At 53.9% G+C, this 25,115-nt stretch overlaps 1 protein-coding gene and 1 long non-coding RNA gene across 2 annotated transcripts in view; one reads left to right on the top strand and one right to left on the bottom strand.

Annotated features, from left to right (window-relative positions):
• LOC142002606 (uncharacterized) overlaps positions 1-25,115 on the top strand; it is a 98,375-nt gene that overhangs the window by 60,338 nt on the left and 12,922 nt on the right. Inside the window, exon 2 of the long non-coding RNA XR_012642692.1 lies at positions 14,973-15,098. This is a non-coding gene — a long non-coding RNA (uncharacterized LOC142002606). The remainder of the gene's footprint in view (positions 1-14,972; positions 15,099-25,115) is intronic.
• The window catches only part of RND2 (Rho family GTPase 2), a 40,196-nt gene that overhangs the window by 11,488 nt on the left and 3,593 nt on the right, over positions 1-25,115 (bottom strand). The window contains exon 3 of the mRNA XM_074978834.1: positions 2,865-2,974. Within this exon, the coding sequence (XP_074834935.1) occupies positions 2,865-2,974 (110 nt within the window). The remainder of the gene's footprint in view (positions 1-2,864; positions 2,975-25,115) is intronic.

The raw sequence follows: 25,115 nt of genomic DNA, 5'->3' as shown, positions 1-25,115 counted from the left end.
GGCTGTGCAGTAACTAGGACCTTGCTGGCGAGAGCAGCAATAGTGATTTCTGTAGGGCCTTTCACGCCGCAGGTCCCCAAAGAGTAGAGCAGAGCAGCTGTTTCCCCAAGCACAGCAAAAGTGAGAACTTCTGGAAAACTGCAGGAGGAATCTCTGAGATGGACGGTACCAGCCCATGGGAGTTTGGCTGGGACACAGGGTAACAGGAAGTGCTATCGGGTCACGGCTGTGGGTGTTGCAGCTCACCAGAAAGGAGGCTGCTCCAGCAGCACCGTGTTGCCTGTAAGCTGAGTGTTTGGGCAGCCACTCAGGAGCAATTCAGGTGCCGCTCAGCTGATTAGCAGAGCACACACAACCGCCCACGATGGGCAGCATGTGCTTCTATGTGTGGTGCACATCTGCACATGCCTGGGTGCACATAACAAAATTTATTCCACCTATGGGTGGAAAAAGTTAGAGGGAACCCTGGGCATGACCTCTAGCAGCACCTTCTGGGTCACTCAGGCTAGGTCTTCTACACAGCAGTTATTTTGAAATAATTATCCTAGTGTCTCCACGACGCAACCACTATGTCAAAATAAATTAAACATAGTAGTTGAGTTATTGCGAAACTGGTAACCCTCATTGTATGAGGAATACCGCCTATTTTGCAATAGCTACTGTTAAGACCGGGAACAGATCCCATTTCAAAATAAGCCATAACGCGTCCAATGGCTGCATTCTGAAACAGGCAACCCCCCCAGCACGGGTGCCAAGAGCTGCACCCGAGCCGATTTCCATTGGTACGCAAGGCAGGAGCTCAGGCCCACCCTTCCTCCCTCATGCAGCCGGGAGCTGGCTCAAAGCCAGGCCGCTTGTGGATTAGCAAAAGACCAGCTCATGCTCCCAACAACTGCCTACACGGTAGAGCTCTTCCTCTTCATTTATTTATGAATGAAGCTGTTGTAAGTAGGACTATTAGCAACTTTAAAAAGTATCATTGGCCCTGGGACTGCACACAGAGGTCAAAAGGTCCAATTTTGGCATCCCGCCTCGGAAAGGTCGCTGACCTCTGCTGCAGATGATAGATTTGGAAATAGCTAAGTGCTCTTCCGAAATACATTTTTGTGTGTAGCGGTGGTATTTCGAAATAGGGCTCCTGTGTAGACATACCCTCAGAGGAAAGTGCGGCCCCAGCCCCATTCCCTGCACTGGGCTGTCCCTGGTAGCGTCCCATCTCTGTGCCATGTAGCACACGCAAGTCTGCTGAGGCTCCACCTCAAAATCAGCTCTCCCAGGGCCGCTCTAGAGACCGCACAGAACGGCTTTGGAAGGTGCTCAACTGACACCAGCCAAACCTCTGGCTGTTCGGGGAGTTGCTTCACCAGTGAGCTCAGATTTAAACTGCCAGTGGAAGCCAGCCTCCAAGTGCCAATGGACTAACCATGGCCTCCGCCTCCCTGCCTGGCTCGTGCCCAGGGGCCAATTCATTTTATTCTCAGACAGGTCAGAGAGTCCGAGGCTCAGCTGGTTATCTGCATTGTTGTTGTGCGGCGTACCCTCACCCCAGCTAACCAACTCTCCAGTCACAAGAAAGCAGCCATCAGGGGACATTTCTCATCGCGGGGTGAGTGGCTTCCTCGCCCGCCAGCTGCTGGGACTGCTAACGAGGGCTGGAGAGGACCCAAGGTCTTCCTTCAATCTCCTGCCAAGCCGCCCCACTCCTACGCATGCACACGTGAGCTGCCGCTTCACCACCACTTCGGGAGCCGCTGTGTATGAACAGGCTCCTTTCCGACTGAACTGTGTCACTTTCTACCCCAGGTGACCGGTGCAGGGATTCTGGGGGGCGGGGGGGGCGTGCTCCAGCCACATGCCCCACCCCTCCTCACCCATGCTCCGCCCACACCCCACCTTCTGCCTGCCCCTGCTCCACCCCTTCCTGCAGAAGCACCACAGTGCTTCCCATCAGGGCAGGGCAGTCCCCCCGCCTCCCCCGGAGCAGTGCAGCCTGAGAGTAGCATGAATTAGGAAGCTCATAGAATCGTAGAACAGTAGAACTGGAAGGGATCTCGAGAGGTCATCAAGTCCCATCCCCTGTCCTCATGGCAGGACCAGGCACCATCCCTGAGAGGTGTCTGTCTAACCAGCTCTTAAATATCTCCAGGGTTGGAGATTCCACAACCCCGCAAGGCAATTTATTCCAGTGTTTAACCACCCTGACAGTGAGGAAGTTTTTCCAATGTCCCACCTAAACCTGCCTTGCTGCAGTTTAAGCCCATTGCTCCTTGTCCTACCCTCCGAGGCCAAGGAGAAACATTTTTCTCCCTCCTCCTTGAAACCGTCTTTTAGGTGCTTGAATACCGCTACCATGTCCCCTCTCCGTCTCGCATTGCTCTGAGTTGCGCAATGCTGGCGGGGAGGGGCAAGGGCCCGACACTGGGGTGCACGTGGTCTCATGTGCCCCACACATTGCCGATGTTTTCTGCAGCAGCCCAGCTGTGGCGGGGGGCAGCAGCCGCCATCCAGAGATGCAAAAAGCTGCCTCCCACCTGGTTCATGCAGGGACTGGTGCTCCAGCAGGGTTCAGCTAGCAGGGAACTCACTCCAGCAAGAGCTGGTCCTTTGCTAGGTAGTGTGAGAACCAGGGGGATAGGGGGTGATCGAGTGTGCACAAGCCACCTGGCCCCAGCACTCAGGGCTCTGTCCCTATGAGCGGGGAGCCAGCCACCACTCAGAGCAAGGCCTCCGACAACAGCCTTCACACGTGCCTGGGGCATTCACCTGGCCATGGCAAGCTCCCAGAGGAGCAGCAGGTCTCTGGGTGTTACACCCCAGGCTGCAGCAGCACAGCCTGCTTCAAGGTACAGCAACCACACACTCACCTTCTTCAGCACACTGTCCAGTGTCTCCGGGCGGCTGATGTCAAAGCAGATGAGCACGGCGTCTGAATCCGGGTAGGCCAAGGGGCGGACGTTGTCATAGTAGGCTGAGCCTGCAACACAGAGAGGGAGGTGAGCCCAGAGTGGAGAGATGCTGTGGATTGTGCTTGAGCTAGACGGAGCTAGCCTAGCAATTACGCCTGTTGCCCAGCAAGGGCAGACCAGGCATATAGGCCTGTTTGCTCTCCAGACACTGGGACCTTAATGCTTGTTACAGCTGGTAGTGGCTTGGCTTCAGGACTGCCCAGGTTTGGGCCAAAGGCTGCTGCTCTGCACGCAGCACTGAACTGCAGGGACTGCCCAGCAGCAGGGATCCACTTCCCAAGCAGGATTAGGAATGGGACAGAGTGGTGATGTGACAGGTTCTTCCACGAGGACCAATGTTCCCCCAGTCTTTTCCATTGACGTGCAGATTTTTTCCATCCATATGGGGAATAAAATTGTACGTGCACCAAGGCATGTGTGGATGGGCACTACCAGTAGAAACCAAAAACACCCGACCTGTGGGTGTTCTGCTAATCAGCCCAGCAGCGCTTGAGTTTCTCCTGACTGGCTGCACAAGTGCCCAGCTTACAGGGAACATGGCTGGGGGACTCATGCCAGAAAACCCGAAGCCAAACCAGAGCACAGTCTCTGCTGCTGGGGGTGCAGGAGGGACCAGCAGGGAGCTGGGAAAGCCCATTTCCAACATGCATCCAGTGCACAATTTCAAACATCCTCTGGGCCCTACCCAGCTCTTTACACTCTTGGATTGCACCATTCCCAGCAGTAACTGATCCCGTCCGAGAGAAGGCGAAAAGGAGCTAACCTACTCCCAACAAGGGAAGGTCAAAGGAGGAAGAGCTAAACGCTCATTTAGCACAGAATTGAGATGCAGGGAACAAAACTGAACCAAAGGTCATGAACAGAAGCAATTCTTTAATTGCTTCTGCACCAGCGCTGGGAGCCTGGGTAACAAAGAAGAGGAATTGGAATGAGCATAAATTCAACCTACTTGGTATTACGGAATCCTTGCAGAGGAGCCTTCCCACTGGAATGTTAAGATCAATAATTACAATCAGTGGTCCCTCTAATTTTTTCCATCCAGGGTGGAATAAATTCTATTATGTGCACCAAGGCATGAGCAGATGTGCACCACGAGTAGAAATATAGGCTGCTGGCGATGAGTAGTTTTCGGTGCTCTGCTAATCGGATGGCACCTGAATTTCTCCTGAGCAGCTGCCCAGCTTACACGGAAATCTGGTTATAAGGATCAAATGGAAGCGGGGAAGCAGGCATGGCCCACTACACCCAAGTCACTGATAACTCAGAAGAAAATGAGCTTGAATGGCACAGTGTCCTAACAGCTGGGATATATCAGTCTCTGCTACAGACCTTCAAACCACACGAGGGAACGGCATGACCCTCTCCTTGCTCACCGACGTAGAACATTTAGGACAAAATGCTGTGTGATCAAGGGGGACTTCAATCTAAGTGACATATGCTGGGGGGAATCTCCTGCTAGCAGTACTGCAACACCCCTGGAATATCTAAACACTGTAGATGTCAATTTCGTAACTCAGAAGGGTTGCATCCAACATGGAAGGGATTCCAACTTAGACTGTATCTTGATGGATAAAGAGGATGGGACCACAGAACTAAAAATAGCATAGGTCCAAGCGATTATGACTTGATCGCTTTTACAATGTGCAAACAGAGTCAAGTCCAGAACAGCTTGGTGCTATAAAAGGGCTGATTTCATAAAGCTGAAAACAATTATGAGTTGAATCAGCTGGGTGGGAGAAAGTAATTAAAAATGTGAATGATCCTTAGCAGTTGTTAAATGTTCTAGCATTTAAAGACACTTTACTAGATGTCCAGAAAGTCAAAATGAGGAGGAAGACTGTTTTAAAAAAAAAATCAACCGGGTTTACAGGAGATGTGAAGGGAAGAGAAATAAAGACAGTGTACTCTCTCTGTGTGTGTGTGTGTGTATATATATATATATATATATATAACATGGAAGAAAGGGGAAGTCACTAGTATCAGAAGCTATGAATTGTAGAAAATTGATAAGGGAAGCAAAGAAACGCAAGGAGAACTGTATGGCCAGCAGCGTTAAAGACAGTAAGAAGACATTTGTAAAATATATTAGGAATAAAATTGCTGTACAACTATACTGGTCCATTACTGGGTGGAAATGGTAAAATTATTCATGCAAATGCAAAAACAGCAGACACGTTCAGTCAATATTTCTCCTCCTGATAACCTGCATCCAAGAGTTTTGAAAGAGCTGCTCAAGAATTCACTGGACCTTTAATGCGGATTTTCAATATGCCTTGGAAAATGGAGGAAGTTTCAGAAGACTGGAAAAAAGCCAGTGTTGTGCCAGTACATGAAAAGAGCAAATGAGATGACCTAGCTAATATATTCCTATCAGAGGAGTGGTCATGTTAGTCTATAGCTTAAAAAAAAAAAACAAAACGAAAAACCAAGGAGTCCTGTAGCACCTTAAAAAATAACAATTTTATTTATTAGGTAATGAGCTTTCGTGGGTAAGACCCACTTCATCATCAGAAATAGGTCTTATCCACGAAGGCTCATTACTTAATAAATAAAATTATTAGTTTTTAAGGTGCTACAGGACTGCTTTTTTTAAATATTCCTATCAGTTTGACATTGATCCCAAGCAAGATACTAGAGTGGTCAATATGGGGCTTGATTAATAAAAACTCAAAGGAAGGTAATACAATTCATGCCAATCACTCTGGGTTTATGGAAAATAGAACCTGTCAAACTAATCTGAGCTCTCTTTTTATGAGATTACAAGTTTGGGTGATAAAGGTAACAGAACTGGTGAATATAGTAAGACTATTGTAAGGTGTTTGATTTGTTACTGCACATCTTGCATGAAAACTAGAATGACATAAAAATGGTATGGCATGTGAAAAGGATTAAAAGCAAGTTAACTGATAGGTCTGAAAATGTAACTGCAAACAGGGAATCACCACTGAGCAGGTATATTCTGGTGAGGTCCTACAGGGTCCGTGTACACATTCAACATTTTTATCAATGACCTGGAAGAAAACATAAAATCATCATGGTCTGCTGTATTTTTTCATTGTTTTACGTATATAAAAGATGTGCCCTGTTAGAATCAATTCGACAGGGCTCTGATTCTGTATTCTGCAGGATTCCTGCCAGGGCTGGCAGGGGGCCTGCCTGGCTCCCCACCCAGCCTGTCCCAAATGCAAATGTCAGCCATTAAAGTCAGCCTAGTTGGAGTGCTTTCTGTACACCATTGTCCACGCCTCGGTAAACAGTAATGGAGCAATCAGCTTGCTGCGACTTAAAACCACCGTTACAGTTTTATATTTGGCGTCACAACGGCTTCAGCTTCCGGGAGGGACAAGCAGCAGCTGTTCATGAAATGCGGGGAGCAGAGACATCAGAGTCCTTGTTGAGGTCACATTCTTTTTGTTACCCTTTCATCAGAAGAATCTGCCCTGAGGGTGCGGAAACAGGATGCGCTTCCTGCGGGCAGCCCCTTGCGAAGGCACTCGCTTGGCCAGCGCCTTCCCATGGCGATGGAGGGCGTCCTAGCAGCCAGGCCTGGTGTCAAATGGCCCCTTGATGGAGCGCATTGCCTGATGAATTATGGATGATGAGAGGTCACATTTCCGGAAGGGCGAGAAGAGAATGGGCTAATTCTCTGCAGGAGTTTCTGGCCGACAGAACCTAGCTCTGGCTAGGGGAAGGCTCTGCCATTCCAGGCTGGAGTGCAGGTCCCGGTCCAGGACTGCCATGCTCTGTGTATTGTGTGCAAAGCATGAACAAGGCCCCTGGCAGACAAAAGGAGAAGGCCCTGTCCCAGACGGCCTCCCACTGAAATATCCCTCAACTCCATGGAAGGGAGGGGGGTGCGCCTGTGTGCATGGACAAGCTGAGCACAGAGACCTATTGATTCTCTGGTCAGCCCCAGCAAGGGAGAAGGTTCTGTTCTGCCCATCCCGCAGCACAGCTGGCAGTCTCCTGGAACCACCAAGACTCAACACGGTTCAAGGGAATGCTAAAGGAACACACGTGCTACACCAGCAGAGCTCGCCCACCAGTGGCCGCCCCAATTTTTTCCCACGGGTGGAATAAATTTTGTTACGTGTGCCAAAGCATGTGCAGATGTCCACCACCGTTAGAAGCACACACTGCCAGACGTGAGTGCTCTGCTCGTCAGCTGAGTGGCACTCGAATCTCTCCTGGGTGGCTGCCCAAACGCTCAGCTTACAGAGAACACTGCCTCCCGCTCTCTCAGAGCCAGATGCATCAACTTCATCCAAGACAGGCCAAACCAGAAACCCATGGCCAAGTGCACAGAGCTGGACACAGCTGCCATCTGCTCACCTGGGGATCGCGATATGTGGATACCTAGTACTGAAACACTACAGGCTGCTAGCTAGAATCCCTCAGACCATGGAGAAGAGGGCAACAGGTCAAGGATCTGACGGCACAGTTCCCCAAGCAGCGTTCCCTCTAATTTTTCTCCATCCATGAGCAGAATAAATTTTGTTACTTGCACCCATGCAAGTGCACATGTGCACCACCCATAGAAACACAGGCTGCTGGCTGTGGGCATTCTGTTGATCAGGTGGGCAGGACCAAATCTCTCCGCAGCAGCTGCCCAATCACTCAGTTTACAGGGAACACTGCCTTCAAGCCGATGGCCCAGCGGGCGTTCAGGAAACCTAGAAGGCTGGGGAAGGGCAGCCAGACAGAAACCAGCTCAGCGCTGTCGTGCCAAGGTGAATGGAGTAATGTGTGTCATTGGACCAAGTCCTGCTAGTGAAAGACACATGCTTACGTTGTCCAGCTTGTCTCTGTCGTGCTGGGGACCAACACAGCCACAAGCACTCTGCAAACTGTAGGCATGAATGAAGACACTATGACCAAGCCCGTCTCACCCACAGCCAGAGCCAGAGCCACAGGATGGGACTGGACAGAGGAGGACCAGAGCCTGCCAGCTCCGTGGTCCATCTGTTAATCTCCCCATGTGATCCACTGGGGTAGAGCCACATCTCGCCCACAGCAGCCCCTGACGGAGCAGGGGTCTCCCACTCTGAAAGCTCATCACCAGAATTCCTGGGGCCTGGGAAAGGTCCGACTCTGTGAAATTCCCCGTCGGTTGACTCCACCCTGAAGCAGCTTCAGCTCAGGACACCCACTTTTGAGAATGGGACTCAGGTGCTCCAATCTGGGCCAGCAAAGGCTCTCAGGCACAGAGGGGGAGTCACCACCAGCTCACAGGTGAGACCCCCCCTGCACACCCCACCTAGAGGACGCACAGCCAGTGCCCCAGGTGCTCCACTGAAACAGCAGGGCAAGGCAGCGACCTGTGCTTCCCTACCATAACTGCTCGACAGCCCGCCCCAGAGGAGCAATCAGCTTTTGTCAGTGCCTGCAGTAGGTTCTAGGGGCTGGAGGAGGCAGCCTGCCTGCTGAGAAAGCAGCTGAAACCCTGGGAATGCTGCAACCTGCAGCCATGTTCCCGCTCATCTTTTCCATCCCTGTGCGGAGTTAATTTTTTCTGTGCACCGAGGCCTGTGCGGATGTGCACCACCCACAGAAACCGAAAACCTAACTGGGAGGGCGCTGTTCTTCAGCTGGGTGGCATCTGAATTTCTCCTGAGCATCCACATGAGGGCCCAGTTTCCAGGGAACACAGCCCTGCGGAACCATCCAGCGACTCTTGACCAGCCTGTCAGGCTGGCAGATCCGGCGCCAGCACATCCCTGCCGTTCCCAGCCATTCCCAGAGCACAGAGCTGACCCTGCTCCAACTCAGCAGGAGGCTGCTGGTGAAGGTTTCCGGGAGCCAGTTTGGCAGCCTGAGCTCTGGTACAGTCCAAGCAATGACCAACATGGGGTCTACCGCCAAAGCAAATCACAGAACCCAGCTAAGGACGGTGGGACCAGGGTCCCTGTAAGCTGAGTGCTTGGGTGGCCAGCCAGGAGAGATTCAGCTGCTGCCTGGCCGATTAGCAAAGTGCCCACAGCTCCCACATTGTGTGTCTTTTGCTGGTGCACATCCGCACATCCCTTGGTGCACATAACAAAATGTATTCCACTCACGGATGTAAAAATTAAAGGGAACCCTGTGTGAGACCCCAGCACACATCTCTGGGCGCTCAGACAGGAGCTCAGACAGGACTGCACTCTCACCCCATAGGCCCCCCTGAGCAGGAGTGACCCCCACCCCCCCGTGCCGAAGTGGGGTGTGTGAAGACCTTATTCCCCTGGTTAGGTTGCAAGTGTTTCCTACTGTGCTGTAGTAACACCAGGTGTGTGCCTCAGTTTCCCTCGGCACAGCATCCGTGCAGAGCAGGGAGGGGAGTTTCAGTGGGATGACTTCTCACAGGTAGGCCATGGGGCTCCCTGGCCTTTGTAACCTAGGCAACCAGGTGACATCTTTCTTCTCCAGGAAACTGGACAAAGGAGGGAGGAAGGGCCTGGCTGGTTTGAATTGGAGCTGGGCTGTTGTGTGGGTAAGTCCGGTCTGGCTGCAGAGGGAGGAAGGGGGGACAGGGGTCCAGCTCAGGGACCCCCCCTGGGCTGCTCTCTCCAAGATGGACGGTACTGACAGCTTCTGCTTTCTGCGCAGACAAGTCTGTTCCACACTGTGTCCCTGTCGCCTGATCACCCTCCTGCTCTCCCTGCTGAGCGAGAGCCACGTCTGACTGCAGATGGGGGGGGCAGGGCTTGGGGTCCCCCCACACCCTTTTGTAACCATTTCAATGAAAGCCCCCAGACGCTTCCTCCCCTCCGCCAGTCTGGGCAACTTTCCTTTTGCGCCGGAGATTTCAGCTCCTCTGCGCGCAGTCATTGCTACAGCAAACTGTATCATAGCAACGTACCCTTTCCCGCCGCGAGTCCTGCGGGGCTGCGGAGGACGGCTGGCTGGGCCAGGCTGCTGAGTCACGGAGCACGCCCCTCAATGCAGTCCGCGCACGGCAAAGGCTGCCGGCCGCCTCGGCTCCTGTCCCGAGTCGCACACATTTCCGCAGCGTCTCCGGCTGCGGGAGGCCACGAGGGCCGCGGGGACTCGAGCGGAGGGGGAAGGCTCCGGTTAGAAGGGCCTTGGCACGGCCTGACACGCTGTGCCTGGGAGAGGCCCTGTCACGCTCCCGGCTGGTCCAGCTTTCCAGAGTTCGGGCCAGCCGTTAAGAGCAAGCAGAGGGAGCCGCCTCTGCTGCGGCAGCCCTGGCTGGCCCCTAGCGCTCCAAAGGCAGAGGGATAGCGTGCGGGTTTGAGCACCCTGCTCAACCCAGGGTTGTGAGCTCATCCCTTGATGAAGCCATTTAGCAGAGTAAATGGATGCCAAGGATGGTGCTTGGCCCTGACAGGAGACTGGACTAGTTGATCTTCTAAGGTCCCTTCCAGCGCTGTGAGATGTGTATCTCCATGTACAAGAGGCGCTCTCAGGCAGAACAGAGGAGGCAGGGATAAAACATAAGGGGTGTGCCCCCCCCAACACAGAGAGGCAAGGGGCTGGCTGGCCACTGGTGGGGGGTAGAGCATCTAATTCTTTCCAAGAAAGACGCAGGGGCCATCTGGCTGGCTAGCACGGCACCGGCAGGCTGTGTGTCTATTGGTGGTGCAGATCCACACATGCCTTAGTGCAGGTAACAGAATTTATTCCACAGTCGGCATAACGGCTGGTTCAAAGAGGGGAGGCAGACCCCACAGAGAACGGATAGATGATATAGTAGATTGATGCAGAGCTAGTCTACAGGAACTAAGCCACTCTGCACTGGACAGGGAAAGATGGAAGGAAATAGTGAGAGAGGCATCAGACACCGACGGGCGCTGAGCCCACGGTTATTGATGACGATGATGATGGTGACAGATGGAACAAATTAGAGGGAACCCTGCTCTGCGCCTTTCGGTGATTCCAGCCAGACACCCTGGAGGCCGATGGTTTAGCACTGCCAAATGCCCACCTATGCACATGGGTCCATGGAGACGACCTGCCCAGGGTGCCTGGGACACACTCCTATTTGGAGCCAGGTCTGCAGGAAATAAGATGGATGGGAGGCCTCTGCCCATGACTAAACAGAGAGAAAACGAGAGTGAGTCAGCTCCAAAGTCACCGTCAAAAATAAAAGCAAGTGTTTGAAATTCAGCGGCTGCTTTGGCTGCGACTTGCTCCTCTCCCTTATCAGCTGGCAGCCCTTGCACCGTGCCGGGGGCTGTGACTCAGCCAGGGATTGGCCTGCGGTTGGGCCAGGGACTGCAATGCGCTGGTGCCTTTACACCACAACAGCGTTAAGCTCCGCTTGTTGCTTCTCGGCTGTTCTGAGTGATAACGAGACTCCTGGCCCAGGGCCCCTCCCGCCACCAGGAGCACATTCCGAGCTGGGACAGCGAATGCAGCTGGAAGGAGCTCTCGGCTCCCACCTGCTCCAGCGTGCGCCGCACACAAAGCCGCGGAGGGGCCTGACTCTCTGAGCTGCGGAGTAGCCTAACTTCCTCCAGACCCCGCAGGTGCTCCAGTGGCTCCTGGAGTCCCACCAAGGGCACCGTAGCTGCTCCCGCCAGCTCTCTGATGCGCTACAGGCGGGGCACCAGGCAGCTCCCAGCACAGGGCTAACGAGCCCGCTTGGCCTCCGCTTCGTGCCTGGACGGAGCTCAGCCAGTGGATCTCGCCCAGGGCTTGTAGAAGGCCCTGGCAGGTTCACAGCATTTCTCCCAGGCCTGGCCTGGCAGCAGGCTGCCTAACACCCCAGGTTCACTCCCAGCCCAGATCGCACACAGGGGAGGTCACGTGGCCAGAGGTGTGAATAACAACACCCAGTTCCCCGGTACCTCACACTGCAGGTCCTCCAGCCCGTCAGGAATGTGGAACTAGGCATGGAAACGGGGACAACGCAACCCGTTGTCCCCCGCGCCCTGTCTTAGCTGTTCTCTCCCAGTTGTAGTCTATATTAGAGAGAGTTTGTCTCTGTCTGTCTGTCCCAGAACTCCTCCTAAATGGGAAGCACTAGGCCCACCTCGTGTGGTAGGCAGCTTCCTCTGACCATCACTTCAAGCTAGGTCTGCCTTGGGTTGTGCCAGGACAATGGGATGTGCCTGTAAAGTGACCGTGTATCATCACATGGCAAGGGAGGGGATTGGTAGCAGGGACAGGTGTACTCCAGAATGACCACGGGGGGGCAGCGACAAGCATGAGCCGCCAGCTGGGTGCACGGCCCCCTCACTGCCCTGGCCTGCTCAGGCCAGCACGGCCCCTGCTGTCACTGCCACTCTAGGCCGGCCCAGGGGAGCAATGCTACCCCCCATCCCCTGCCCTGAGCCCCCTGACTCCCACAGCCTCCAACCCTGCCCTGAGCTCCACACCTCCTCCTGTGACTTCTGCACCCTGAACTTCTCCCTTGAGTGCCCTCCTAGCTTCCTGCCCTGTCTCCTGCACCCTCCATCTCCTGCCCTGAGCACCCCACCCTCTCCCCGACTCCTACACCCCCAACCCCCTCCCTTGAGTCCCCCACACTTCCCAACTCCCTGCACTGACTCCTGCACCCCACAGGCTCCTGCCCTGCAGGACCCCAGCAAAGCCAGATAAATTCAACATGCCCCCAGGCAGGCTGAGGGGGGTAGACAAGGATGAGCACAAGAAAAAAGCTCTGCCTTGGGAACAAGACGGGTGTTCCAATCACACCAATCCTCTCCGATCCAGACACTGTACAGTGGTGAATGCTGCGATCCCTGGATTAATATGTGACGTCCCAGCTAAACGCAGGTGCTTTGCTGATGAGTCACTGCCCCAGCAGGTCCAGTGAGGCTGGGGGTCTCAGTAATAAAAACAGGGGGGTTTATTCAGACAGCACCTTCCATGGTGAACAATCCCAACAGGCTTTGCACTACAGGAATACTTCCCCCCAGCCTCCCAAAGGCTGCAATAGGACAGCACACAGCAAACTGACCAAGTCTTGGCTGGGATGGTTTAGTTGGGGCAGGTCCTGCTTTGGGCAGGGGGCTGGACTTGATGACCTCCTGAAGGCCCTTCCGGTCCTAGGATTCTATGGAATCTAGGCTGTGTCTCTACCACAAAAATAACTTTGGAGTTGCTTACTTCAAAGTATAACTTCAAAGTAAGCAACTTCGAAGTAGAGCGTCTACACACACCCTACTTTGAAGTTAAACTTCGAAGTAGGGCGCTGCTCCATTCCTGGGAATGGAGCAAGGACTCTGAAGTTGGGCTCCCTACTTCAAAGTTAACTTTGAAGAAAGGGAAAATGTGTGTAGGCTCTCTGCTGGCTACTTCGATGTTGTGCCTAACTTCAAAGTTAGTTCCGAGTGTAGACGCACCCCTAGAGTCTTTTGGAACAGGGAGTAAAGAAGGCCCATAATGAGGAAAGATGGGCCAATGGTTAGAGCACCAGCGTGGGGCTTACAAGACACGGGGCCAGTTCTGTCCTCTATCACAGACTCCCTATGAGCCCAGGCCAGCCACCAAGTGACAGCTTCGCCGGGGGATACCAGCCCCGCTCCCTCAAAGAGCAAGTGGGGACGGAGCCATGACAGATTGCGAGGGGTTAGATACTCCGGTCAGGTGCCTCGGAGACGGGGAACAACAGAGGACAGCAGAGCTCCGCCAGGACAGTGGTGGGATCTGTAACACCCCCCCTGCAGGCAGCATCTCATTGTTTACAGTTCATCCAAAGAGACAGCACAATGCTCCCTAGGAGAGATGTGAAAAGTACCCCAAAAGTTACTCGAGTAAACGTACAGCTGCTTTGGGAGCAATGTGCTTAAGTACAAGTTACCAGTGTCCCTCTGGAAAACTGTACACATACCACACCCAGCTTGTACTCAAGTATCCAGAAGTGAAAGCAGCTGCACTTTTACTCAAGTAACTTTTAGGGTACTTTTCCCACTAGCCTCTCCCCAAGGCAGCTGTCTACATCTATTCAGGGAGAAGAGCACCTCCTCACGGGTAAAGCATCACTACCTGCAGCACCTAGGTATTCCCAGGGAGGTCTCCCATCCAACTCTATTCCAAGCATAGCCCTGCTTAGCTAACAAGGGACTAGCAGCTGAAGATAGGTAGAAAAGGGACTGAGGAGCACTGGGCTCATGGCCTTTGCCTGCCAGCATCCTGCCCCAGCAGCAACCTGGGAGTGCCTCTGCCAGGTGCAGAGCTACATATGGGAAGGGGCTCCAGGGTGCCGGCAGCAGAATGTGCAACCTGCTCCATAACACAGCCAGGCCCTGGGGAGCCACACCTCCCTGCTGGGCAGGGACTGGACGTTCTTCCACTTGCACCAAGCGGATGACAGATGGCCCAAGAGCAGAACAGGGAAGGAACAGGCCGCCCAGGGCAGGTCTGAGGGGAGTGGGCTGCATGCATACCTGTTATTATTTAGGGAGCCCCCTTCCTGGGCTGCTGTGACCACCCCTCCGCTTTGTCTGGAAGGAGAACTCAGAGCCATGCCTGAACCCACAGGTAGGTATGCGGTGGGGGGACAAAGCAAGGCCACAATCACACACGCAAGCCCAGTGGAGTACAGACAGATGGACAGACACACACACTGAAGTGCTTTTCTCCCCACAGTTCCTTGGTTTTAACAAAAGGCCAGGCCTCTGCACAGCTCCATGCCCAGAAAGAGACACTCTTCACTGACCCCTGAGATACCCCTACACCGCTTCCCTCAGCTGCCCTACTGACTCCATCCAGCCCCCTCTAGATGATGGCCGTCACTCGTTGCCAAGTGTGACAATCTTCCCTGGGAGCTGTGGACCCTCGGGTGGTCCACAAGGCCTATCCTTGAACCGCAAGTGCTAGTACAGCAAGGACCGATGTTCCCGGCTACGGCAGGAGGCTGCTGACCATGACTGGAAGCCAGTCTCTCCTTCCTCTTGTCCTCCTAGGCAAGTTCAAAACAGAGAGGACCATCCCGTAGGACTTCTCTCCATTTTGAGTGATGCTGGGCGAGTGTCTCCCAAGCGTCACTGTCAACATTGCACGTCTTTAAGTTATCCTTCAACACGTCCTTATAACGCTTCTGTTTGCTTCCCGTTACAGCCCTCTTCTTTCAGCGGAGGGGAAGGACCCGTTTTGGGTAGGTGATAGTCTGGCATCCGGACAATCTGACCAGTCCAGTGGAGTTGCTGACGGATATCCAGAGAAGAGCAACAAGGATGACTAAAGGTCAGAGAATATGAGCTATGAGGGAAAAACGAAAGAACTGGGCTTGTTTGGTTTAGAGAAGAAAAGACTGAGGGGGACATGATAGTGGTTTTCAAGGATCTAAAAGCAGGTCACAAGAAGGAGGGAGACGACTGGTTCTCCTTGGCCTCTGAGGACAGGACAAGAAGCAATGGGCTTAAACTGCAGCAAGGAAGGTTCAGGTTGGACATTAGGAAAAACTTCCTACCTGTCTGGGTGGTTAAACACTGGAATTAATTGCCTAGGGAGGATGTGGAATCTCCATCACTGGAGATATTTAAGAGCAGGTTGGGTAGACATCTGTTGGGGCTGGTGCTTGGTCCTGCCCTGAGGGCAGGAGACTGGACTCAATGACCTCTGGAGTTCCCTTCCTGTTCTAGTGATCTGCAATTCTATGACCATTGCCTTGATGCTGGTGGTCTTTGCCTCTTCCAGAACACTAATGCTGGTGCATCTGTCTTCCCACTGCTTGCTTGGCCCTTCCTCGTTCCCTTCCTGCCCTCTGCGATTCCCAGGCCTGAGCCAACCCTTTCTGAGCAATAAATGCAATTGGGTTTGTCTCTCCCCCATCCACCTTTGTGCTTTGGGGTATCCTTGAATGGCACCGCCTGCAGCAGGCAGCTCATTTGCATGAGAAAAAGCACAGCTCCGTCTATAACAGCCCCGCCATTGTCCTCCTCCCTGGACCTGTCCAAGGGGAAGCAAAGGAGTGTAAAAGACCTGACAATGAATGAAAGGGACAGACGCGGCAGCCAGACCAGTCGCACGGTCCCCAGGGGGAGCTGGGAACGGGCCAGCGGATTTTCTAAGAAATGTAGGACACGGAGGTGCCGTTTTCTCTGCAGATGCATTGACAGGGGACATCCCCCCCGCTCCATCTCCTGGCAGCTACCGAGGGCCAGCTGAACACCGAGCACAGAGAAAAGCAGCCCAGCCTTCAAGAGCTGGTTAAACAGCCTAGTCCCATTGTCCCTCCCAGTACAGGGCGTGGGGAAGTATGGCAGGTTGCTATTTGTGAAAGGCCCAGCTGGCATTTATAGGAACCAAGCAGGTCATAGGCTCCACCAGCCACTAGCCTCACCAGCTCAGGATGGGCCCAGCCCCGCAGAGCTTCTTTCACTGCGATGGGTGTGCAGTTCCTGCCGGCAGCTAGAAGAATCCAAGCAAATCCCTCAGATCCTTTACTGACCTGAAAGCAAAGCACTCAGCTGTTGGCAATACCAACAGTCTGGACCAGCGTTGCCTGTAATCTGAGCATTTGGGCAGCTGGTCAGAAGAGATACAGGTGCTGCCCAGATGATTAGCAGAGCATCCACAGCCGGCAGCATGTGTCTATTGGTGGTGCACATCCTTTCATGCCTTGGTGCATATAACAAAATTTATTCTGCACATTGATGGCAAAAATGAGAGGGAACCCTGGTCGCTGCCTGGCAGACATTACAATCTGTAACCTACAAGGGAAACGGTAGCATTTGAAACAAACTGGCTCGGTGTCTCGGCAGAAAGACTATTTAAATATTCCACCTCCTTTTGGCTAGAACTGATGGGCAAGGGAAGCATGAGGCTAAGAAATTAGCAGCTGCAGTTTTTAACGCAGCAGTAGCTGTCGAGGAAGGTGGATGATCTGATCTTTCTCTGGCTCGGAGAGATCAGCTTCCTTCTCCCAACAATCCCAGTTTCCCCTGAACAAAAGTCAAAGGAACATCTTGTCAATGGGTCTGCAGGCAGCTGAGCTACCCCAGAGCAGGTTCCCGAGTGCCCCTCGACCCCACTGCCACCCAGCACAAAGCAAGGTCAAGGATCCATGACCCCCTGCCTAGCTGACTGTTGGGAGGGTAGCAAGGGAATAATGCAGATCCTGCTGATGCAGGAAGCATGTTCTAAGCAATGTGCATCAGGCCAGGAATGGTGAGAAGCCGCAGAGGCAGAAAGCAAAGAATTCTGCTGATGAACCAGCAATCAAGTCCCCACCACTTAGGGCAGCATGACAGCTAAGCAGCATGTGTGACTACCTGCAGGTGGATTTGAACGTGGGACATCCCAAGCTTAGTGCAGGAGCTTTTACAGTTTGAACTGAAAGCCAGCCGGTACTCAGCTAAGGCTGTAGAGCAGACCCCTTCTATCTTTGTATAAGTGGTCTAGGTGCCACTCCGTGGGCCATGACCCATGACCCTAGGTGTGTGGGTTACACATGCTCCAGGATCCCTGGAAGGGGTGTTAGCAGCACAATGCAGCAACAAGCAGCAACTATTAGAGCAAGGTCAGAGCCTGAAAATGAAACAGACCTCGTGAAACAAGGGAGACCAGAAGCAAGAATACACCAGCCTCCGCTCTGCTTCCCAGCTGCAGGTGCAGGTGGTTCCATGACCACAGATGGAGTGCAAAGCTTGTATCTGCCCCCAGGGCTGCTGGGATGGGGGAAGCAGCCGTCCCAGGAGCTGGCGATTTAAACTGCCTGGGGCTCCTGGCTGCCACCCCCACTACTGCAGCAGCCGACAGAGCCCCAGGCCTTTTAAATCACAGCTGGAGCCCCATGCTGTGTGCTCTGGGCGCCCTGAAGGGCTGGCTGGGGAAGGATACCCAGAGTCCTGCCTGTTCCCAAAGCACTGCCCCTTCTGGGGGCACACAGCTGGACCTCCTCCCATCTTGCCCAGGGATCCAGCAAATCTCTCCAGCCCCGCCTGGCCCTTCTCACCCAGGGATCTCCAAGCCCTCCACAAAGTTATCCCCATGCAATTTATTTATTGCCACTTTAAACTGGCAGGAAGATACCTCTCTGCTGCCCTGGGCCCCCTGACATTATTAAAAGGAACCCGGCTGCAGCCCAGACCCTCCTCAAGGGGCCAGCCCCAACACAGCCAACCAACAAGCACCTGAGACTTGTGCAGACATTGGACCCCCGGAGACAGGACGGGACAGCCAGGGGCTTTAGCAGGAGTTTTGCCCAAGGACAGCCTGATTCGCTCTGCAGAACTGAGGGCTGAACCAGACAATTCAGTCACTGTTAGGCCAGAACTCAGCAAGGACCAGGTTGCTACCCATCAATATGTTCACAGACAGTCCATAAAACAGAGCTCAAACCGGACCGGTCCGTAAAATCTGTACAAACATTGAGGTGTCAGAGCTTTGCAGTGGAGATGGGAGGTCGCTCCCCTTTGGCCCAGGGTGAGCTCTGCACCACGCGGCAGTTCCTGTTCCCTGGGGCAGGGGCAGAGAGGGGAATTTTCCCAGCTGGGGCTCCCTCTGACCTGCTACTGGCTGGCAGGGGCTGCCCTCCTCTGCTTCCAGCTTTGAACTCTTCTCCGGCATCACTAGCATCAGTGCAGTACCATGTTTGGTAGGTGAGTGTGCAGCCCACACACCAACCAGGCTCCCTATGGCTAGTGGGAGGGTAGGTGATGAGATACAGAGGACCAGGCTCCCTACTGGCAAGTCACAGTGGTGCCAGTCCCCGGTTCCAGTCTGGAGAGTGGCTCCTGGGTACCCCTTCCAGGGTGGTAGGAAGGCCCAGAGGCAAGCTGGTTTGGGCCAGGCTGGCGGTAATGGAAATAGGACTGTGTCCTCATGCATGTGGATCTTTGTGCCCTTTTGAGACCCTCAGAGGACGTCCATAAAAGTTTGATTGTCTGCCATTTTTTCCCTACACTGTCCATAAAAATCATTTTCAGCAGAATTTTTCTAAAGAGAAATAGAAACCTTTATAGAAAATAAGGATTGTAACCAGTTTTGGACAGCTGGGAGCAGACAAGTGGGAGAAAGAGAGTCCAGAGTGGCCCCCTACTGGAGGTAAGTCCTCCAGGATGTCTATAGTTCCAAACACAGTGGGGAGGGTAAAGATCCCAAAACGAACACCCCCACCCCTAGAACCAGTCCCCCAGCATCTCTATGGTTAGAAACCAACAGTGCCATAAAGGCACACACTAGGCCAGCCTGGCGGGGACCCAAGGGAGGCGATTCCACAGCCTAAAACCACCCAGTCTTAGACAGTGCTGCTGCTCCTGCAATGCTGCTGTAACTCAGAAGTCAGTGAACACCACGCTGCAAAAGCGATCGTCTGGGAAGCACATGACGAAGACAACAGCTAAACAACTCAACTCAGACAATTAACCTCTGCTCCTCACTCTTGTGCTGCATGGAGGAAAAGCCAACGAGTAAATTACAAACTGGCCCAGCTGGTGGGCTTTCTGACTGGCTGTGACCAGGAAGGGGATGTGGGATTTACCCTCTTTGTGGGCGGAGGATGGGGGCAGTTTCTGGGCCTCTCGCCACGCCTCGTTACGGAGAAGCTGTCGCTCACAGGAAGGCCAGCTCACGTAGTTATTGGCCAAGGGCTCCCCCAGTCAAGGTGCAGGTCGGGGAGCTGGTGCTGAACTACCTCTCGCTCACCGTGGAGGTGGCAACTGATGGAGGGAGAGAACCACTCAGGCATGGCCAGCAGGAGGCACTCCGAAAGGTCCCTACAGGGGGTGGGGGTTGGGCAGACAACCTTTCCAGACCCCCACTCCACTTTGCACGCTTAGTTTAGGGAAGCCAGAAGAAGCCCCATCAACGGAAGCCCCATGCCCAGCATGAGCTGATCTCTGACCCAGCTGGCAGCTGTCCTGAGCAGTCCCTAAAGATGTTGTGCAGGGCAGACGGTCCGGCTTGGGAAAGGAATGGAGACGGGATCCCCACGCCCCTGAGAAGGGGCAGCTAGAAAAGGGCAAGTGCACAGCAGGTGGACTCTGGCGGCCAGTTCTCGGCGTGACTGGCACCAGGACCAGCATGAGTGTAACCCACGCACCTGGGCATGGTTCACTTTCCCATAGAGTGGCCCCTTAGACCACTGATACAGAGGAAAAACAAGCCTCCTCTACAACCTTAGCTGAGAGGCTTTTAGCTCACACCACAGAGGCTCCTGCACTAAGCTCCAGAGGTTCAAGTCCGCCTGTGGGCAGTTACACAAGCAGCTCAGCCAGAATCAGGCTGGTGGCAACGGAGGAAGTAGGTGCGAGAGAAGGAGAAAAGTCTCTGCATGTGACACCCAGAAGCCAGGGGATCTGTGGGCATTCCTGATTCCTCCTAAGCCAGCCCTTGCAGGGCAAGGCAGCCCCGTGGTTCCCGCAGTGCAGCATGGTGTGGGCACCATGCCACGGAGCATCTTCAGGACTAAGCTGCTCAGGCATTCGTTTCCCACCCAGCAGCAACGCTCTGCACCGCTTTGAGTTCCATGGGTGGAAGCGGCGAATGGCTGGCAGCCTGGCTGAGAGCAGAGGGGCATCTCTCCGCACTAACGGCTGGCACTTGGATGGGTGGGGCTTTATTTCTCCGGAGAGCCTGGCATTACAGGAACTGTATCCTCCTCGTTCTCAAATGTGGCTGGGTCCTGGCGTTCCCGCTCATTCACGGCTGTTTTATTTGTGCGATCCTCTCCCAAACCGCTCCTAAATCAGGATCCCAGCATTTCCCTCAGTTCCCGCGCCCACGGGCCAGGGGAAAGCTGCGGGATTCTTGTTACCACTCGGGCTGCCCCTGTCCCTGGATTCCCAGAAGATTTCCTGCTCCTGGGGGCTTTCTGCGGTGCTGTTTATGTCACCTGCATCCCCCTCAGTTATCTGTATTGCTGTGTAGCCAGTAGCAGCTCCAGTCAGGCACTGCTCAGCTCGGCACTGCAGATGCACCAAGGAGGAGGCATTCCCTGCCCCAAAGTGCTTACACTCCTGAGAGAAGAGACACAGAGCTGGGAAAAGAGAGAGCTATCTTCTCCATTGTACAGAGCCCACAGAAAGCAAGTGACGGGGCAAGGTCCCATGGGAAGCCTGTGTCAGAGCCAGAATGAACCCGTCGCTCTCAAGAGCCAGCACAGCCCCGTAACACCCACTTCTCATTCCCAAACCGGATTCCACTCCCACCACCCCCAGCGTTCCCTGTGAGCTGAGTGCTTGTGAAATTCCAGCGCTGCCCAGCTGAGGAGCAGAGCACTCCCAGTTGAGGCAGGTGTCGCTCGTGGTGGTGCGCATCCACACCTAAAATATTATTCTGCACACGGATGGACAAAAATTAGAGGAACACTGTGCACCACTCCTGCCTCTCCAGCCCCGTTTACCAGCAAATTTCCACATGCTTCACAGGCCTGGAGGCAGTTAGCTTGCGAGCCTGCCTGCGAGAGAGACAAAGGCCTATCGCTGCAGAGAGCCACACCCTATGCCTGAGCCCTGGGATCAGGGGGCCAGAACCACTCTGCCTGGCCGAAAAGCTTCCCTGTTGCACCACACGGCACCCGGAACCCCAGTGCCTTCTCCCTCGCTCCACTGCTGTACAGAGCTGCTCCGATCCCATTTACACCCTCTCCTGCTAAATAGCCCCCAGGACCTCCCTGTGCAGGACAATCAGCACCCGCCAGCCTCTTCCCAGACATGCCGGAAATCGACTTCCAGCGTCAGCATTTCTGCCGCGAGCCCTGTGACTCCTTAAGCTGCCCGACTGGTTAGTGACCTGCATGAGAACGCGACCCAGCTGCACATATTTTTAGGCTTAGCGACGTATTCGTTCTGAGGCAGGACACAAGTATGTGGGCAGCGGGGAGAGGGAGGGGGGATTTGAAGAGTTATTCTGAGATGAAAGAGCCGCTCCACACCTCTCCTCTGCCTCCGAGAGCAGAGGGGCACCGAACTCTTCCCAGGCCAAAGCTCATCCTTTCCCTAGGAGAGGGAGTGGCGATCCTGCAGGTACTTGCCTGGGGACCTTGGGAACGGGAAAGCTCCAAGAATCCCTGGCGAGGTCACCACTAAACCTCATCCCTATTCAGCTCCTTAATCTCATCAACATTCCTCAAGAGCCCTGAAGAGGGATTTGTTATCAGACGCTGTGGGTTCCCACACTCCAGACCACACCAAGGCAGCTTGCTAGCTGAGTGCAAGAAGGGGAAGGGAGAGAGAGAGAGAGAGAGAGAAAATGAATGTGTGTGTGTGTGTGTGTGTGTAGAATTTACGATTCTTCCAATTCTCTGTGTTATTCTGTCCTAAAAGCACAACCACTGAGGCAAAAGCCCAACCCACAATCGGTGCCCTCTAGTTTTTTTTCCATCTAGGGGCAGAATAAATTTTGTGCACCAAGGCAGGTGTGGATGTACACCACCCATAGAAACACAGGCTGCCGGCTGTGGGTGCTCTGCTAATCAGCAGGGTGACACCTGAATCTCTCCTGAGCGGCCACCCAAACGCTCAGCTTACAGGAAATGTCGCACCTGGTGCAAGAGGGAAAAATCCCTTTCCTGAGTCATCTTTCAGGCAGGCCCCACTCCTGAGATCTACCGCAGAAGTGAGGCCAAGGGCAGAGATAGCTCATACCATGCCACCAAGGGAAACAGAAGTGTCTCCCCATCCACCCACTCCCTCAGGACGGTGCAGAGCCAGTTCACATGTGGGCCAGCACATCACCTCAACAAACAGAAAGAGCAGAATGCAGGCAAGGTGAGGGGGAAGCACAGCAAAGTCATCTGTCCTTGGCAAAGTTCCCTCTAACTTTTTCCATCCATGTGCAGAATTAATTTTGTTATGTGCACCGAGGCATGGGCAGATGTTCACCACCCATAGACACACATAGACACACACGCTGCCGGCTGTGGGCACGCTGCTAATCAGCCGAGCAGCACCTGAATCTCTCCTGAGCAGCCACCCAAGTGCTCAGCTTACAGGGAACACTGGTCCTTGGGAATATTAAGGAAACAATAGGAGAGTACCGCAGCACCCTGGACCCTGCAAAGCTGTTCCCAAAGTCGTGCATCTCCCCTCCCTGCTGCAAAACACTCCCCTTCTCCAGACCAATGCAGTTTCACTCTCACCCCAGGCCTGGGTGTCGGACGGGCGTACAAAGGAACACCCACTGAACACAACCAACGGCTGAAGGGGGGACCTGGATTAAGCTCTTGTTCCCTTTTTGCTGTGCGGGTGTTTGAAATCTCCGGCCTTTGGGTGATGGGGGAAATCATGCTTGCACTGGTCCCACCAGCACACAAGGGACTTATCCCCTGTGAAGGCTTTGCTGGGCCAGGAGTTGTATTCCAAGCCACAGCCTGCCCCCTCGGCGGCCAGCTATGAAAAACTGAATGGAGCGTCGAGGTTCAAAAGAAAACCCAAACCCCCTGTCTGATGGGGGATGACAAGGATTCCTCGCCGTGACTTTCCACCCTCCGACAGCAGCTCCCTCACTAGACTGACCTGGGCCCTGGCCATCTGCTCGTGTCAAAGCCTGGATGTGCCACTTAGCAAGAGCGGCCAGTTGAGCCTGATAGGCAGGCATAAGCCAGCCTCCTTCACATGTCACCGGGCTCCCTTCCCCCAGGCAGCTGCTCCCAGGAGCTACAGACAATGTCCCATTTAGAACCGATCATCAGCTGGTGTCTTGTATGCCCGGATCAGCCGCGGCTGCCTTGCGCTGGGAATTTTTGAACTAGTGCTGGGGTGGCCAACCAGGCAGGGACAAAGAGCCACGGATCGAGTGCGAAGAGCCACGCACTGTATATTTATTAGTATCTAGCTAGCTAGATAAATATAAATGTATAATACATGGCTCAATGTCCTCCCCCACCCCACAGCCAAGCACCCCCAGCCCCCCACTCTAACCCAACCCACTCCCCTGCCCCAGAGCCAGGCACCCCCAGCATCCCACCGGGCAAACTTGATGCCGGCAACTCCCCGGAGCTGCCTACACCACAGCCGCTGCCACCACGTGCTTCTTCCACCAAACGGCAGGGCGCGTGTGTGGAGCAGCACATGGAATTCCTGGCGTGCGGCTCCCAGCAGGAGGGCGCCGCATTTCAGTGCTCAAAGAGCCACACATGGCTGGAGAGCGGCGGGTTGTCCGCCCCTGAACTAGAGTGCTCTTGAGCCAGTGCCTGGTACCGGACACGCAGCCCAACACACTTCCACAACTACCCAACCGCAAAGGAACAAGAAAAGCCGAGGCAGCTCCCCAGCTCAGATCTCATGGCAGATCCCAGGAGGGTGGAAGACCAGGGCTCAAGCTTCAGTTACCAAGAGCTGGCAAGTAAGAAAAATAGAAGCCATATTCTCAAAAGGAGAAAGGGAAGAGTTACCCAGCCGACGTGTCACCCCCTCGCCAGGAGGGAATTTAGAAGCAACAAAACTCTCTGCCTGGGCGCCAGTTAAAAGGGCAGTAGGTATCCCCCAGGCCACAGAAAGCATCCTGCTAACCACAGCCCTGCAATTAGCTGCTCCACATCCCATCCGCTCAGCTGCTTCCATTTTGCTCTTGTGTGAAACTTACTTTACCCAAAGCTTCGGGTGACAAGTGTCTCCAAAGAGAAGTGGGAATTCGCCAGCAGCTCACGCTCGACAGCTAAAAATATCAGTCTGATTACAGGGCGAAATCAGTGTCTGCAGCCTGGCAGGACCTTGTACTGAAGAACTAGCTCTTGCCCATTTCAAATTAAAGCGGCAAGAAGGGGTTTCACCTCGGAGGCTCTCTCATGAGCTCTCTCCGCAGAACCCGTTTGCAAAGGTTTACACGGTTCAGAAAGGAGAAGGCACGAGAAAGGAGCCGAGTCCCTTTGCAGCAAAGAGGAAATGTTAGCTAAAACTCACGCCGTTTGTTGAAGAGGGTAAAACTGAGCATGTTAGAGTGTCACACAGCTCTACAAGACACGCATCTTCTGCCATTTTTTTTTAAGCACTTGGTTGTAAGATCAAAGCAAATGCTCTGGAAAATGCCTAAAAAACACTAAGTGCCCCCAACACCCTACACAACAAAGCTGACGGTTTAAATTCTGAGAGGCGGATGCCCACCGTGCGGCTCTAACAATCAGACCCCACCCCTGAGCTGCCGGGGACAGGCCTCAAGGTTCTATAGTTCAGCAACTCCCGCAAGCAAATCCGAGGCCATTATTCTGGATAACAAAACTCATTCTGCACAGACCAAAAGCCGTGGTAATACAAGGATGTGGGGCTCCCGCCTCGTTTGCTAGCAAGGGAGAGGGCTGATTCGCTGCGGCACGACCCT

The sequence above is a fragment of the Carettochelys insculpta genome, chromosome 28 (assembly GCF_033958435.1).
Source record: "Carettochelys insculpta isolate YL-2023 chromosome 28, ASM3395843v1, whole genome shotgun sequence".
Taxonomy (NCBI): Eukaryota; Metazoa; Chordata; order Testudines; family Carettochelyidae; genus Carettochelys; species Carettochelys insculpta.
Note: the sequence above shows the minus strand (reverse complement) of the source record. Positions and strands in the feature narration are given on the sequence as shown.